Below are 19,015 nucleotides of genomic sequence, written 5' to 3' on the forward strand. Positions count from 1 at the left end.
TTCGCCAAGTCAACCTCTTAAAGTCTCGTCTTATATTTATAAGTATATGTATCTCATCTGAGTTATTTTGTATCTTTATTTGTGAGTACATCTTAAACGACATGAGAATTGCGCGGAGGACTTTTTCCGTTTGACTTTGAGGCCATAAAATGGCCAACAGGGAGAAACAAAAAGAGCGGAGGCACATAAAATATGCGTATAATATATGCGCAAAAATAGTTCGGTCATCTAATGGCTGAACCAAGTCCAAGACCAAGATAATTGCGCTAGCCCGAGTTTGTCCTCTGTGCTTTGCATTTTCTATTTGGAAATCTTCAGACCCAGAAGATACACTCAAAATTTTTACGACCCTAAATGGCATTAAATATCCAAACGTACTTGACGCGACTTTCTTGGCTACGTGAAGTTCTCAGCTCAACGCTATTTTCCCATCGCTTTTCTTTTCGTATTCCGTTGGATACATCTGGGTTAGTTTTCCCAGTTGCAAGCCAAAGAGATGTTGTGTTCGGGGAGGAAACTCCTTTTATTGCGGGCCATCAAAAAATGTTAAAAGCCCCGATTTCCATGCCCATTGTCTGAGTCCGTAATTGCTTTGGCTTTGGTCCACTGAGTGTCGGCTTAGTGTGGGAGTGAGTGGCAGTGAATTGAGTGAGTGCGCTTCAAGTCTGAGATCCTGCTGTCCTTTTATGCATGCAAACAATTTTATTCTATATAGGATTTTATTTTATATTTATATTATAGCGCGAATCCTGTGGAAGAGCGCTTAAATGAAAGTAGAATGGTCTAACCATCTTTATCTTTATATCTATTTTATTAATAAGGATCAATGGTTACTACACTATCGTTTTACACTATAGTATTCTAAAATTATTCAAAATAACTACATTTGGCTGGGGACTAACAGTAATGTTATCAGATTATTTGCCTCGACGACAGTCTATGTGCAATAACATTTTTAGAAAATGTTACAGTTACTGAGTGCTAACATTTTGGAGACTTTTTAGCAGGCACCTCACAGAAATCAGAACCAACAGTATGTTAGCTGGTAAACACTGTTAAGTGTGATATAAATGTTAGGAAAGAACACATTTATATCAGCAAAAACTAGAAATTAGTTTTAAAATATATTGATAAGCTAGAAAATATTCTATAATTCTTTTATAACATTTTTTTAATACCTACGAAAGTGGGTTATTTGAGCACTTAACTGCCTTGTAACCTGTCTCGCCTAAATGACCCAGAAACCAGAAAAGTGTCGAAGAGAATGTCAGCTACAAAGCCACAAAAGAGCGAAGAGCTGCTCTCCGCAGGCCACGAACGTGGCTTGAACTCTTGATTCTGTCACGAAGTGCTTAACTTCGTCCTTGATATCGTCAGCATCAGCAGCATCAGAATGCTGCCCTGCGACAATATGTTGGGCTTACTACATGGCCGCTTGACTGACTGGGCCCACAGATTCTTCTTCGGCGAAAGAAGACATGCTCATGACATCAGCGATGGTGTGCTCTCCTGCATCTTCTTCATGCTCTTCCCTCGCACTTCGTCCTTCTGCCGAAGCGCTGCTCCTGCTCTGCCACTGCCGGAATATGAATCGGAATGCTGAGCCGCAGGTTCGCAGAATCGGTGCTTTAGTCTCGAAAAGCCTGCTGTGCGTGCAGGGGTTTTCAACGCGCAAAGCACACGCGGCGTATACGCAACACGGCTGAATAGGTTGTTGCCAAAAAGACGAAAAATTACGGTTAGTTAAATGGAAACCAAAAAAAACCGAAGGAATATATATGTGAGTGCCCAGTCCACGAGAGTGTTTCGGACTTTTCCCATTTTATCGTTTGCCGGCTACCGGTTTTCCGTATGCAATGAACCGTGCATTGAACTGTGTGCGCCACGTTGTTGTTGTGTTCACTGAGAAAATTAGTTGTTGATTTCACTGGGCCTACTATTTTCATTTGAATCATATTTGTGGTGTTTGTATAAATATAACTAAAATAATTGTACAAAGTTTGGGTCAGGTATTGTTGTACGATAGATATATAGATAGATAGATATAATAAAAAATATGAATTAATAATTTTGTATCATTAAAATTTTGTATTAGAAAAACAAAAAAATTCCATATAAAATTAAGAAATAAGTAAGTGCTTGCTGAAAATATTTTTTTTTTGTTCTTGGGACTTATGCAATTACTATTCGCTATTAAAATATTTTTTAAAATATTGTTTCCTGTGCTATTGTATTAGAAATAGGAAAGGGAATCGATTCCCATCCGAAATTCTTAACAAGTGCGAAAGAAAGAGGGATTTAACCCTTGCCACTCGAGTTTGGCCGCATCGAATGCTTCTGACATTTTTGGCTGACCCCCAACATTGAGTTTTATTTTTTATTTCGGCAACCGTGTTCACTTGTCTTCTTAAGTGTCGGCAAATTAATTAACATGACAATGACGAAGGTGAATTGCGTGTTTTCAAAATGCTCCAATCAGCTCTCAACAAAACATTACCGCATATTTAATGCGCCAGCTTTTCCTTTACCAAAGTGTCGATGCCTAACGAGTCGCTCAGATTTTTCAAGGCATTTACAAGTTTTTAATTAGACCCTTTGACAAATTACCGTTCAAAACACGGCACAATAGCCGGTAATTAAATGTTTATTGTCGGTATTTTTTGGGACCGGAGGACGTGATTGAAGCTACTGGCTTGACAGTGTACAATTGTCGGTTTTCATACAAGAGGACAAATAAGCCACTCAATAGTGACTTAATCAGTAGCTCGAAGACGAGTTTAAATAAAATAATGGAATCGGTCAATATATAATTTTGAAGAAATTTATGAATTGTTTTGGAGGATTAATTAATTAAGAAATTCATTTTGTATAAACTATGTGCATTTAATTACTAATTGATTAATTAACAAACCAAGTAAACCTTTCATCATTTGTTGAATAAATACCCATTTTTTATCAAGTCAAATTAACATCAACATGACTTTATATCATTTTTTTTTTAACATTTAGAAGTTAATTAACGTTATATAAAAATTTATTTAATACAATTTTTTTCATCGCGATTCTTTAAATTCCTCCTAATCATTGAACCGTATTCACCATCCACATTTTTTTCTAGCTTTAGCGCTGAGGTTGCTTCACAACAAAGCACAATTTTCTATACGGTATATGGAATATCGAAATCAATATCGCATTAAATTTTCATTTTATGGTTCGTTCCGCTTTGCACCGCCGCAGGACTCGCTTTAAACTTGCGTCCTGGCAACGTGTGGAAGTTCCTTGTCATGCCTTGCCCACTTCCACCACCCCCTAACCATTCAGAATTCAGAGTTCTCCCCATTCTCCTGACGCTTTCATATTTGTCTACTATTTGGGGTGAGGACTTTCAACTGCTGCTTTAGCCGTTACTGCTGCTGATTCTCCTGGTTCAAGTATAGCCACTTAAACCCTTTTGACAATGTCAGCCATCAGGCTCAGATGATGATGATGGCGATGACGATGACAAAGTGGATGATGATGATGTGGCTCAATTCAAAACAGCCGTCGCACAAGTTCGCCAAAAAGGAAAAAATATACAAGCAGTTACCATGCATGGCAAGAACATTAAAAAAAAAAGAAAAAACGACAGGTCCAAATGTATCCTCAAAAATGAAAAGACACAAGCAAATGGATATGTGGATGGTTTCCACTCACTTAGCTTCACTTGAGCCACGTTGCCTTGGCTTTGAACAGATTTCCCAGCATTCGGCTAATTTATTTTGCCAACCTAAAACTCATTACCTCATACATTTTTAAAGCAAACAATGTCCGCGTTTTCAAGTGAAATGCACACAAACAATTCCTCAAAATTCAAGTGGCAAATGCTTAGGACGTCGATGTGAAGCGGCAGGGGCAGAGTGTTTTGCAATAATAATTTATAAATGAACGAATAAAGGGCGCACAGCAGCGGCAGCCAAAGGCAAATAAAAATAAATAAATAAAAATGGCAATGCGGCATAAAATGTGCCGAGAAGCCGAGTTGAGCCTCCGTTCCTGCCGTTTTATTTTTCTCCGTTGGTTTGAGCTGAGCAGGCCGGAAATGTAACTGCGACGCGTTTATTTTATTGCGTATACGCGGCGCAGAAAAGTAGGCAACAATTTTTGCGGAGTGGGTTTTCGCATGCTTTCTATTTGCTCATGTGTGCGTTCGAGTATTACTGGTGTGAGAGCGTGTTGTGGTTGTGTGTTTGTGTGTGTGTGTATGTGTGAGTGTGAGTGTTATATGGGCGCCGCAGCAGCGGCTTAACTTATTTTCCACAAAATTAAACCATCAAAAATTTGCCAACAACAATGTTGGGGTAATTTATTTGACTCATGTTCTGCTGTTAGCTCGCCTGTTGTTTGGGCATAGGAAGCCACAGCAACAGCAGAATGGAAAAAAGAACACACTTATAACCACTGTGAAAAAATCTATGGCTAAGCTAATTAATAATTGACTACTGTGAATTATTCTAGTGCTGGTTATCAAGGTATTTTATTGCTTTTTACTAAAATTAGGAGTCCTAAATAACTTCTAATTGAATTATTGCCCAGTCTTTTTTAAGAGTGTACTGCTTACATTCTCACTGGGTCCCGTCCAAGCCCTTGGCGTTAGTTGTGGCTATGGTTATGTTGGTGACGCTGCCGCAGCCGCAATGGCTAACACGTACACACACAAACGTACAGCAGTCTATATAGCAGTCCTTGCACACATGCAAGAGACTTTGACCAACTCATTCACTTCGTCTTCTTCTAGCGCCCTTTAGTTGAAATTAAATAAACAGAAGAGGCTTCGTAACCCTTGCCACGCCCTTCTGTCTCCCCTGCGATGATGAATTGATGATAATGCCGCCGGGGATTTAGGCAAAATAATGCACAAAATTCGTCGCTGTTTTTTGTAAGGATCATACAATTTTTTGGCTCTGCGAACTTGGCTTTAAAAAGAGTTAAGCGTTCATTTATTTACATACATTTTTGTTTTATTTTTCGGAGACCGTGTTGCCCGGCGGGCTCAGTTTATAAGTCTCGAGTGGTGAGCCCTGTTCTCCGACTCCCATGCAAGCTTTGCTCACCCCAGGAAAACTCTCAGTACACTAGAAAATATTGTACCATTGTTGCTAATAAAAATACGAAATATTTTACTTAAAGATATACAAATCATAACATTTTTTCTTTTTTTATTTAAATAATATATTTAATACATATATTTGGTAAATATCACTCGAATGTTTTACATAAAATGTTAAGCTAATCTTTCAATGTACTAGACCCGGCCCAAGTTGGCTTTGTTGCCATTGCCGTTGGGCTAAGCACAGCCAATTTCATGCAAAGTTGGATGCGCCCTTATCCCATCCTCCAATGACCTGTTCCACGTCCTTGATGGATGGCTTTTGACGCCAGGCAACGTTTGGCGGCCAATTTGATTTGGGCCGCAACGGGAAACAGTAGAGCCCGATCCAAGGGCCCCTCGGCAGTGCCTGCAGCTCACAACTGTCGATTTGTCAGACATTTGGCGTGGGACTCCAAGGCGGCCAAAATGACAAGGGGAATAGCGAATGAGCCCAAGTAGCCTGCAGTGTATTACAGATTGGCTTTTGAATTGTTGGCATTCTTGTGTGCTGAAGCCAAAGCGATGGCACAAGATGGATGTGCTGGCTAACTGACTTAAAACTGGGCGATAATACAGCATCTGGGCACCTCTAAGGTCCAGAAAAAATCTTTGAGCTTATGTGTTCAATTATTTTAAAGAATAATTTTTATAGCTTTACAGCTTTATAGCTTTAGCTTACGAAAGAATATTTAGTGCATAGATTTGAGTATGAATAGTTCCTCCACGATTTTAAGCATTTCCTAAAACCCGTTTAAGCATATAAAAGCATAGATTCAAACAGAATAAAGCAGCATTCTTTTTTACGCTTCCTCATCCATTGGCTCAGTTTTGTGGGCACCTCGCATGGCACAAAGACAATCCGCATGACGTATACGCCACATGGGTCACGGGTGTCACAGCAACTGAGAACTGGTAACTGTAAGCTGGTAGGTGGGATCTGGTGTGGCAGCTGGGCTGGCAGATTTCGCCTCTACCATCAACCTGCTCTGCATGTCTCGTCTCTCCTGTAAGCCAATGCTAAAACAGGCCAAAGCCAACGTCTGAAAGTCGTGCAACGAGACAGACGCCAAATTCCGAAAACGCAACAGTATACAGGGTAAAAATTGGGACCAGATTTTAGCATAAAATAATCTAAAAGTAAATTCATTTAAAAATATGTCTTCTCAAGAGCTATAGTTTATAGAAGACTTGTCTTATTGGACATGTAATTAAAGTTATAACATTCAACGGTACTAAGATATATGATTTATACCTTAAGAAACACTATACTATATATAGAACTTATTGTTTAAAGAGTCAGAAAGTAAGAGCCATTCTTTTTTTCTAGTGTAACCATAAAGCCATATAGCAACAACGAGAACAGTCACAGCAGCAACGTGGAGCCCACGAACGATAAATCTTTAACGTGGATTTCATGCATGTAAGCCAGCCAAGGACTCTCAGTCATGATATGATGCATGAGCCGAAAGCGGGCTTAATATGTAAACTCCTTAAGAGCGCTGAGTTTTCAGTAACAAAACTGCAGCAGCGTTAATTTGCCCAATAAAATGCAACCAGCTACGAGGAGCAACTAGCAACTAGCGGCGCCATAAATATCATCAGCCACTGAGAGTCGTGGAGCAATGAAACGCGTTTTCCGCGGGAAAACAAAGGAAAAACCAAGAGGGAAAAATCAACAGGGAGAGCGCAGCGGGTGGTGCGCCGCATTTAGAGGCAGTCAAACTGGCAGCCATCGGGCACAGTCCTTCCTGAGACTGGGCTCCTTGCTCTCTGGCTCCTGCCACCCGACTTCCTGCCGCCGCCTCCTTGAGCCGAGCACTTCCGCTTCTTATCGCGGCAATGTAAACGCGTTTCCGTTTAGGACTCAATCCCAGGCTCATTTCGCAGCATCGGGAAGGGCATTAAACTAGCAGCTCGGCGCTGGATTACAAGTAAATTGGAAAGGATTTGAAGATGAGCCTGCTGCGCCTGCTTGGTGCCCTACTGCTGGCCACATTCAATGGTGAGTGCACTCGGAGAAAGTATTAATTTTGCCAAAAATCTTAAATCAAGTCTCTAAGATAAAATCATAACTAAAAATTTAATAGTAATAGAACATATAGAACTTTTGCTCTTTAACATTTTGTGTATCTTTAAGTCGAAGTGTTTTCATTTTTTCTGAGTGTTGAATAAAGAGCTGTTCGGAATTTATGAACATGATTAACGGTAGGCCCGCCCCCACCCCAAAAGTGTCATAAACGCTTGGATTTCGCCCGATCTGCGCGATTTATTTGCGCTCACAATTTATTTGCACAACTATTTACGAGCACTGGCATTGGCAATCATAATAACAGCACAGTACGAGAGCTGTGGCAGCAACGATTCAATATATGTTGCAATTTGCATCGACAACTACAATAAATTTATCTTAAATGAACAAACATTTTTCTTGCAGCTTTGCCGCCTGACTGGCAAATAAAATGCGATATGCCAAAGGCTTATCGTTGCCACAAAAGGCTGTGCCGGCAAAAACAACAATAAGTAATAACCAAAGCTGCACACAAATTACACCATGGCAAAGCCCTCGACAGCACTCACAATGCATTTCAATTTGTTAAAACACTCACTCACTCACATGCCCACTATACGAGGCCAGAAGTGCATAAAGATCCCATGAAAACAGTTTGAAAATAACAATAAAAAAGGCAAATTTTCATCATATAAATTGCGGAATTTCGTCAAGCATATTTGTCAAAATAATAAACACATGTGTGTTCATAGAGGATTTCCTTTTTCTACTGTGCATTTTTTTATTGAGAGGGAATATGAAGGCCAAGATATTCTCCAATCGAAATATTCATTTGCAAATTTCAGATCAAATTGCAAGATAATCTATGAGTTCGACAATCTTGAATCAGATGTCACAATGAGTTTTCTCTCAGCTCGTTCTCTTATTGAAATAGACAACTAATTGACAATTATTTTTGGTCTGTGATGACAAGCCCCTCAAGTCAGGAGAAACCAAATAAAAATAAATTGCTACCTACTGTATTTTAATTAATTTGACTTTCTTTTATATTTTTTAGAAATTTAAGTGTCTAGAAACCATTTATAAAAGTAAATAAGATAAAGAACAAATACATAAAAGCAGTCCATAAGATCGACCGAATTTAAATTTATTTAATCATTTTTGATATTTATTCTTTTTGCAACGCACGAATGGCTTAATGACTTAAAATAACTCAGATGTGAAGAGATTTTCTGGCGATTATAAAGCCGAACGCAGCGGCAACTGAATCAATACGAATTATTTGCATGGCGAATAAAGTATTTTGATTTCACTTGGCGCGCAAACAGGCACCATAAAAATGTGTCAAATGCAAATTATGCATATAAATAAGAGCAAATATATGAATCAACAAATAAATATGTCACATCAAGAGATATGTATGTGCGCTGGGCACCCGCATCTTTGTGTAAAAGTCAATTTGCTGTCGCCGCCCGAAAGTCGCGAGTGCCATAAACATGGCGAAATGTGCGTGAGACCGCAACGCAGCAACGCAGCAAACGCCATATGCGAATAAATAAAAATCGAGCGCGAGAGCGGAAAATGCAAAATAATTGCATATTTATGTGCGCCCGGCCACTGAGCCAAAGGAGCTGGCGTCTGAAAAGGACGAAAGTCCTGCGAGATGCGAACGGCATACGGCGAGCTGCAGCCATAAATCCCAAGCGGCTTGCCCGCTTTTAATACCACGAATCCCAGCCCGAAATGCGCAAATGTCTGACTGCTCGTAATATTCGCCATACGCCGTCAAAATGCTCGGCCGGGGGCGTAAATTTATTTCAATTAAATAAATATGCATTTGCCTGACTTCAAGGGCGGATTTATCAATACGTTATGCAAATCTGGCAGCCAGTGAGCTTAAATTATATGCAATCTTAAAAAAAAGGAAAGCTAGCACTTAATTTATTTTATCTATTAGTCTGTAATCTCAGCATTATCTGTGTATTGCTTTATTATATTGATTTCTTGAAGATTCTACGTGAATTATAACTATTAAAAGTTTTCCACAATTGTCACAATTAATTTGCTGCAAGTAGAAGATTCATATTAATGAATAGAATTATATATCAACTTAAAGACCCAGCACAGAATCTTAAATCGGTTGAAAGGATTGCCGTAATTAGACGAAAATTACCGAGGGTTGATTGCGCAATAATCCACCCCCTTTATCACTCCACCCAACGATGGCAGCACAAAGCCAATGAAATTAACTAAAAATCAGTCAAGAGCATGAATGGCAACGTTTTATCTGGTCGCTTGTCTTTCGGCCATTATCTTTGCGTTTTGTGCGGCGGAAGAGGAAGCGCATTTGATGATAATAATAATAATAATAACAGCGCCAACACTTGGCCATTGTTTTAGTGGTAGCCAAGCGAAAAAGCAGCAACAACAAGATGACACTTTAATAGCACAAATGCGGAACTAAACAAAAACCAAAATCAACGAAAAATGGGTGTGGATAGCGACTCCCGCCAGCTGTCATAATGAAACTGTCAAGGACAATAGGGGGCCAGCGGAAATACAAAGTGTACGTGTGCCCCTCTGGAAAAGTTCCACCACGCGCCCCTGAATTTTCCCGACACCCCCTCTTTCGCATCCGCCACTTTCCGGTTTCTGCGATAAAAGCGACAAACGAAAATTCTGTCTGACGGGTAGAGGCCATTTATAAGAGCATCAGTTACAATAACACTGCAGGGCGGCCGGGCGTTAGGGCGGCTTGGTCCAAGGGGGCGTGGTCCTCACAATAGCCGGGGCCATTGTCATAAATTAAAAATGAGGAAGTGTATGAAAATAAACAAAAAGCCAAACGGCCCAGCCAGCTAGCCGCAGCGGAAATACAAAAAGCGTTGATAAATAAATTTCTAACAAAACAAACAGTTACCAGAGAAAAGGCATCCCGAGACTCAAAGTCAACCCGAAGAGCCCAAGAAAAAAGATAGGGCGGAAAACGTGTTGGCCAGGTCAAGACTGTAGATAATGCAATTGCGCACATTAAAGTATTAAAGAAAAGTTAAGTCCCGCAGCAACTAAAGTGGTATAAGTAAGTGGTATAATAAAAATAATTCAGAACTCGCTTGACTTTCTGAAAAGGAAAAGTGCTTCATTCGGACAAATAGTGTTTTACTATAGTGTTTAATAAGGCAGGCACACACTTAAAATACCAGTATGCTAAGAAAACAGCACTGTCGTATTCTCCCAAATAAATTATTTTGGCCAACTGCTTTAAGTTGTAGTTTAGGGCAATGCCCACATTCAACGCGAGCCACAAATTTCACAGGACGCGTTCTATGTGTCGTAGCACTCGCACTTCGTGCTCCCCGTTTCCCGGGCAATTCCTTTCGTGCCACTGCAACAGCATCAGCTACATTGGCCAAGAGACTCTGGGCGCAGTGGCGAGCGGCAATGTCCAAAGCCGCAGCGGCTTTGATGGAATTTGTGAAAATACTGCACAGGAACGACTAGCCACAAAAAATAAGCAAGTAACTTACATTTAAGTTCGACTTGGAAATGCTCTTGGTGGAGTCATATTAATCATTATATGAAAAATATTTGATAAGATGGCCATAATAAAATTGTTCAAAATGGAACTACTTACCCCATCAATTTCATTAATTATTGAACACAAGTTAATTATTAGGTCACACACACTTTACCCAAACGTAAGTAAATCTAATACAAGGAAGTTCTGATAAGCTGGTTCATTGCAATAAAAACATCTATAGGGTTCGTTTCTGCACATCCCCCGACCATTTCGACGACAGTTTCCGTTCTGCTTCTGAAAACCAGGACCATAGTTGACCATATCCCAAACGCTTTATTCTGTATTATGTACGATATTTTGTTTCTATTTTATGCGGCTTATTTGGCTCGCATGCCACGTCCAGTTTTTAGGTTTACATACCCGGGTGCAGATCCTCGTGGGGCTTTATTTTGGCTTTCGGCATTTGTTTAAATTAAAGATTATGCACAAGTGAAAAAGTAGCAGTGCGAGCACCACCATGAAGGGGGAAGATATTTGAAATTTAAATATGCCAACCAAGCACGACCTTGGGCCACGTGGCGTATGATGGATTTGGGACCGCATGACGTCAATGGGAGAGAAATCTGTTGTGCGCCCTTTTCGCTCGGCATCGTGTAAACAAGCAAATGGCTTTAAATTGCTGCCAAGTAGCAACTGCACAATGGGCATAATGGCTGTAATCGTAATAAGCCATTTAGCACTTCATCTTTCCTGCGAGCAGCCTTTGCATATATTTATAATTCATATTCATATTGTTAATTCTATGGGACCCTTACCCCATTCCCCCTACCTCAAACCCTTTCATCCGTCGCCGAGGGTAGCTGCCATAAAAGCATCATAAACATTTTACAGCAGTTGCAGTTGCTGCAGGAAACTGCCCAGCAAGCGGAAACGGTGCCGCTCCTCAGTGCCACCCTCATAATTGCAGCCAGCCATTTCACATTTTGGCCTAGTCCTGGAAAAAGGGTGGCGTGGCACCGGGAATTAGGATGGCTTTATCGGAGGCAGGCCAACTATGTTCTCGTATGTGTGGGCAAAGGATTTTTAAGCTTTTAAGCAGACTGTTTCTTTTTTCGCCTAAGCCGGCTGAAATGTCAAATATCTAAAGTATAAATATTCCATGAAACACTCATCAAGTGGATACACAAAAAAAGCATTCTAAAAACATTCACGTATACATTTTTAGAAATAAAATTCCGCACAGCCGGTTTTTTTAAGCAAGTCATGCTATAAAGCTAGTGAAATTCAAAATACCACAATATAAACATAATCATCACAAAATGTATTGTGGTTTCATTAAAAAAATAATACATATATGTATGTTTATAAAACTATAAAAAATTGCCGTGTGACTGCATATCAAGAGTTTTCTGTGCAACAAAGTCTATAGTATTCTAATCAACTTTTCTTATGCCCGCCAAGCACTTTTTATGGTTGTTTTGGCCAACTTGTGATTGGCCCAATTCCCCCGCAAACAAACTTCTATAACTGCCCTCGCGGCTCGCATTGTTCAACTGCTTGTTAGCCTCAGGTGTAAATTACAAATCTGAGCGGCGCATAATGAATGAGGCGGCGAACGGCCCGTGGAGCTGCAAAAGAGGCGACTAAATGAAATGAAATCGCAGTGAAAACGCTTTCATTAAACATGCCAGAATGGGAGGTGCAAAAGTTTTCCCCTCGCCCACGACGGCGGGGCAGACAAAGAAGGCTGAAAAGGCGTGGCCGACGGGGAGGGAAAAGCGCGACAAACTGCGGCCAAGTTGATTAGAAAGCCGAGCAGAAAGTCTCGCCTGGGACTGGCAGGCAGCCTAATGAAAAACTTGGAAATTTACGGTCAACGAGTTGTCAAAGCGGCACTACTAAAGCTGGGCCCAAGTAGGGAAATGTGGGAAAATAGGGCAATAGGGGGAAAGAGGGGCGCTCTATGGGCGCCTGCCCATAGTTTCAGAAACGCCAAGTCAAACAATTAAGACCAGCCATGTTCCAATGGAATGGGCGACAGGCGGTTTAAATAAATAATTGCCATCGAAATTAAGCAATGGGCTGGGCTGCGGAACATGGGGAATCTGCTGATGGCCACCAGGCACAAAAGTTCACTGAGGAAAAATGCATGCAACTGGAACAAAAAATCCAAAAATTCAAAAACTTAATCATTTAATATATTGTAGGAACGAAGCATATGCTTTATTGGTTCTAATACTTTGACAATATTTTATTCATCCCAACTCCCATTTTATTTATTTACCCTTCAGTTTGATCCTGAGTTCGTTGAATATGAATTTGAACTTAAATCGTTTTATAACTTCCTTTTGTACTGTTACTTTATAAATGCAATAAAAAGAGAAAATAGGATTTCTCCCGCGGGTCCTTAAGCATTTTCCTATTCACTTCGCGACAGTTTTCTTTATTTAATAACGTCTTTTATTGCCAGTGTGAGTGCTGTAATCTCGCGGGCACCGGGCAGTTGAGCAGCGGAGCCAAAGTGCGACGACATCGTGGAAAGGACAGTGGAACAGGACAGGACGGGACAGCACGGGACAGGACGACACGGTAATGCGCGGACACGGAAGCTCGGAGACTGGGACTCGGACGATAGCAGGAGTAATGACAGGAAGTTCCGATAAAGGAGACAAAGAAAGCGCATGCATTAACACAGATAACAGGTCATGGGAAAAAGCCGACTCCGCCGGGGGCATTACCAGGGTGGGCGGATGAGCCTGGGGGTCAGCTCCGCATAAAGTTCATTAGCGCTGATCAAGAGGCTACAGTTACCCAGTCGAAAATTCCGGAAGCCGGGGAAATTTCAACTGGGCCGTGGACAAAAAAGAATCCCTAGCCCCACATGGCCCATAAAATGCTATGTAAATTTACCACTCATTAATAATGCTGGCTGGCCCTCCCTCCAGGAAATGGTTTTGTGGCCGATTTGGGCGAATAGCAACTATTAAATTGCAATCAAATATTGCCCAAATTATAATAGTAGCCACAAAAAACCTTTTAGTCCCCAAAACCCCAAAAGCGAATGACAAAAGTTAATGCTAATGTGGCATATGCAAAAATGGACATAGATAAGCAGAGCATTTTTAGGGAGGAGAGCCGTGGCTTTAACTTAATTACCCCTAGGTTACAACAATCAGCAAGTAGATAAAGTCATAAACGCAACATACAATGGTTGTTACCTCTAAATGGCTTATTTTGCTTAAATATGATAAATAAATGTTATGCAAATATTTCCAAAAGTGCATCTTTAAATATTTGATTTTTCTACAGTCATAAAAATCAAAAGATTTTATTGCCTACTGGTCAATCAATACCAGTACCCTTTTTCATTTAAATTTCGCACGCAGCCACATGGGGTCAAAGGCTAATTGCCAGACCCTCACCGTAGTTTTCGTGACATACCCATTGGTCACGTGCTCCTCGCTAGTTGGTACACACATAGCGAAATGGTAGGTGGGAATCGGAATGTGTGCCTGGCATTTTGGCGACCCAATCTTGATGCTATCATCAATTGTCAAATAACCAACTGTGTGAGATTTGCGCACCAGCTGTGGCCAGAAGCGTTGAAGCATTCATGGCCCTGCAAATCAACGAATACACACACATGTTACACAGTTACGTAGATACACAGGGGAAAAATGTGTAGTGTTCGACTAAATAGGTTGGAAAATAGCGTGGCTTTAAAATTTAAAATTGCATTCATTCCATGAGTTTACCAATCATAGAAGAAATTACGCATGAAATTGTGTGATGCATTCCACTTTAAATTTACATCTGAACAGAGAATATTGAAGTTTTTCCCTTTATGTACTTACGCATATGAAAGCTTCCCCTCCGAACAACTCACTTTGTGGGTTATTTGTTTTGGTCATACGCTCATTTCGTTTCTGCTGGGAAAATCGAACGTAGAACCCCAAAAGAACTCAGGACAACAAAAAGGGAAAAGGCAAAAAGGTTCGACTAAACGATTCAGGGATTCAAGCACAGAAATCAAGAGCAGCAGCAGAGTAAACAAACGAAAGGGGAACCACAAATGTACAACGGACAACAAGCTACCAAAACCGAATCATGGCTAAAGGATCCAGTATCCCCGCCCGAACATCCCAACTACTGGTCCTCTTTGTGCTGCCAAAAAAAAAGGGAGCCCAGCCCAAAAACCCAACCCAATCTCAAACGACGAGCAACGAGCTGAGCAATCGTAAATCTTCTTATGTGCAGCAGCATTTTAACGATAATTTGCTTTATTGAAGCCGTTTAGATTTGGCTAGCAGAGCGGTCCAGTCTGCAGCGAACCGGACCACAAGTCAAACGACAACTAGAGCGTACCCATGTGTCCAGACTGGGGCCCAATCTTTGCTCCTTCTTGTCCTTGGGTACACTGGGAAAAATAGTTCTTAAGACAGGGAAATGGCCAACAAAGATAGTCCATCACCGCACAGAAGGTGATCATGTTATTTAATTATTATATTATATATGTTATATGTTATTATATTATATTATAAGTAAATTTATCATTTCATTATAAATCATAGGCACTTTTCTGTCGGTGCAGTATTTGGCATCGCTTCCCCTTTGAATGTTTGAAACGTTTCCGTTTAAATGGTTTTTATAGCAAATTTATGTAGAGGAAAACACTTTTAAGGTTGACCAAAAGGACATACGCAGGAATCCATAAAAATAGCTGGCCAAACACATGCGACCCAGAGCCAAATCGAATCGAATCGGCGCTCCCCCCCGGGTCCACCGGATTTTCAGAGGTGTGAACAAAGATTTGCCACTTTTGCCGCTCGTTTGACCGGGTTCTTGGTAGTTACTGGTAGCTGGTAACTGGTAAGTGGCGACTGGTAGCCTGGTCTGGTCTCCGCTTTCTGGACCAATATGTGCCATGAATAATGGTCGGGCAAATTGCTCAGCAGCTTTCCAGCTAACTGGATTGCAGCAAATTGCCCAGTTGCTGCTGCAGTCAGACATCCTGTTAATGTTTTGTCGAGATCACCGCCCCCGATGCTGTAAAAATGTTACCACATCATTGGAAGTAATTACTGTGTCATTTCTCAATTGACTCGGATTGGTAGATGGCCGGCGTTGATTTGTTGGCCCGACAGCTTAAGTAATTACGTCTTAACCGTATTAAGTGTGTGTTAAATGCCAGAGGTTAACTGCAAGCTTTTCGATTGGATTTCAAACGATTACACAACGTGACGAAGGCAAGAAAATAATCTCATGAACTGCACTGACAGGCTAGCCTGTCATGAAAACATTTTAGGGCCACCTCAAAGTGCAATAACTCAATTCGTCAGTATTTCAACCCATTTAATTTAAATATTTTATTAATTTGTATCACCGTACCAAAGGCCATAAACTCGCTTTATACCTTGCATATACACAAACACAGTAATTGTGAAAAATAGCAACGATGCACAAGCAACATAAATTCAGAGCAACAACAAGGAAACAGTGTTATATAAGCGAGGATATATGTATTGTTTACTCCGTTGTCAGAGCTTCTTTTTGGCCCGGGCATTATTTAAATTAATAAATATATTTCAGTTTTACATTAAGCCCAAAAAGGACAGCTCACTTAACTTGAGATTCCGAGAACAGTTGCAACTCCACCGCTGGCAAAAGGAATGCCAAATTATGATTGAGTGGAATTTTCAGTGGGGATGCTTAAGTAAATTTATTATTTCACGTTTTTATTTTAATGCGAAATACCAAGTAAAGTGCTGCTGTCTTTTTCAGATGCTATTGGGTTGGTTTTTTTCTCAATTGTGTTATTTATACTTATTTTCCAAGAACTGACTTTTTATTTTCTTTAAATCACTGCTGCTTAGAATGAACTTCATTTCTTTGTAGAAGGCCATTGTGTTTAAATATGTTTAAGCTTGAGAACTTTAAGTATTAGGCCCCTCACAAGAAGTCCAGAAGCTGCCCTTGACTCCCGCCGTCACTTTCCCATGTTGCCAACGGGGATGCAATTGCAGTAGATCCCCTTCTTCTGTTTCTGTGTCTATCCTGGTCGGCATTGCTACTTCACTTGTAAAAAAATTTAAAAGAAAATTCAGCAAAATATATATATATATTCTTTAATATTTTTCTTTAATTTCTTTAATTTTCTTTTATGGTAACAGCCTGCCGGATAATGATACATGTCTAAATAATTTTCTTTAATATTCGTACCCAAATACATCTTTATTGAATTTAATGATTATAATTCAATTGACATATAAATCTTTTATGAATTTTCATTCAAACATTTTCTCCCAGTGTACTTGCTTACTGCTTTGCGCTGAGGGGCGTGCCTGGCATGTGACATTCGCCGGCATAAATGTCAACAACTATTTGTTATTGTTGTTGGCCTGCTGGCGTTGTTTGCGTGTGCCTGTGTTGTTGTCGTTGCATGGCTGTTGCTCCTAACTTGTTGTTGTTCTTGCCGCTGCATTTGTTGTTATTGTTGCTGTGGCAAGTGTGACGGCGGCTTTGGCTGTCAACAATGGCTGATGCCAACAATGTGACCGTCATGCCGTGGGCACTTCGTAGCGCCAAGACTTTGCCTCCGAGAGCCACTCAAACTTTGCTAAATTCCACCCCACACATAGCGCAGTGTGCTGAGCACACACACACACACGCACTCACATTGCGTATACGCCGCGTGGTAATTGTAATTATTCTCGCTATTCAGCCAGATTTGTTAAGCCATTAGGCAACAGGTCGACCAGCATCCATATTAATGCCATCGCCCAGCTGAGCACAGCGTGCTTGGTTCTCGAATGGGGAATTCCGGAATAATTAAATTCATTTATGCGAGATCCCAAGCGTAGCACCAACTTCGGCCATAAAAACCCGAAAATAGCCATAATAATGATAATGATATCAATAACAATGGGAATTACGGGGCAATAGTTGAGCGAGCGCTTCATAAAAACCAGATGTTAATATTTTTCCATTTTCACATCGATGTACAAATAAACACCGCAAAACACAGTACAAAAAAAAATAAAAAAAGAAAGTGGGGGAAAGAAAAGCAAAGAAAACAATGGTAAAATGATTTCATATCAGAAAATTATTAAAGACCATATGAAAAACTTAACCCTCCGCTTAACGAGGCATTCATTTATTGCAAATTGATGCATAAACAATTAGTATATTGGACTATTTCAATTAAAGCCTTAGAATTTGGTGAATAATCATTTTTGGCAATTCAACTGAACAAATTTAAGCGCCAATTCCAACATTTATTTACTGTATTTATATAACCTTAAAATATTAAGCTCGCCAGCCAATTGGATTAATATTTGGAATCGATTATATAATCGATTTATTAAGTCTGAGAAACGCGAAGATTACCCTTCGACTTTCCTTCTAAATACGTACATAAAACATTTTAAAAGGTTACCAAAAATATATTATTTTCAATAACCAGAAACAAGCTTAAAGGGACCTATCGATTAAATGCAAATCGTTTTGAACCGAATAAGGTTTATTTGTACTCGCCACTTGTCCTTTGTTAAGTCATTGTAACGCAGCACAGCTTAAAGTTGATCCTTTCCATTTATCAATGGCAGCTCCTTGAACGACTCTCGCTGGGAAATATGATTTATGTGTCCCGCAGCGCTTGGCTACTCGCCTCCCCCCCTTCGCTCCACCACCCGATTTTCCCACAATTTTCCCGCCCAAGCCGGAGGCCGTTTGAACTGTCGAAAGTTGTAAGTGTTGCCAAAGCAGCTTGCGCTGTTGCTACTAAACGAAATCGAAATCAAATGCCATCGTAATGGCCTCTGGGCAGACAACGGGCATAATTTTACACGCAGACTTTTCCGACGAATGGACTTGAGGGCCAACGTCTCGTTTGTCTGGCTCAACTTCTTCGTCTGGACTGGGAAAAAAGTAGACAAATTGCATACATAAATATAATAATATTGATATTAAATATAAGTACATATTTATACGAATTTAATAGACAAAAGAGAATAAATAAGGTATGAAAATTAAGTTAAGCTAAAACTGATAAGCTTTCAAAACAGTTGCTAGTTCTCGGCAAAATTTTAAATTATTGAAATGTGTTTCTCAAAAAATCGCCACTATTTTCTTCAAGTGCAGTCCCTTATTAACAGGCAGAATGAAATTTTGAAATTTTAATGCCATCCGGTCGGGCGGCAAAGTTTTTTTTGACCATCCAGCCGTCTGATGTCGTGGCGCCGACCCATAAATATAAATTTGATTTTTTATATAGCACTTTGATATGTGCGCAGCAGCAGCAACACTTTTCGCAAACTTTTCGCATCTCATCCCATTTCATCTCATCACCGGAACCGGGATC

The 19,015-nt window shown here is 40.2% G+C and overlaps 1 protein-coding gene across 2 annotated transcripts in view; it reads left to right on the forward strand.

Annotated features, from left to right (window-relative positions):
- Positions 1-1,626: 1,626 nt before the first annotated feature.
- LOC117143553 overlaps positions 1,627-19,015 on the forward strand; it is a 37,094-nt gene continuing 19,705 nt past the window's right edge. The window contains exons 1-2 of one of the 2 annotated variants that reach the window (XM_033308294.1): positions 1,627-1,780; positions 6,456-7,130. In XM_033308294.1, coding sequence (XP_033164185.1) covers positions 7,082-7,130 — 49 coding nt within the window. In that variant the 5' untranslated portion in view covers positions 1,627-1,780; positions 6,456-7,081. The remainder of the gene's footprint in view (positions 1,781-6,455; positions 7,131-19,015) is intronic. The other variant, XM_033308295.1, reaches the window with a different exon arrangement.

This window comes from Drosophila mauritiana, chromosome 3R (genome assembly GCF_004382145.1).
Source record: "Drosophila mauritiana strain mau12 chromosome 3R, ASM438214v1, whole genome shotgun sequence".
Taxonomy (NCBI): Eukaryota; Metazoa; Arthropoda; class Insecta; order Diptera; family Drosophilidae; genus Drosophila; species Drosophila mauritiana.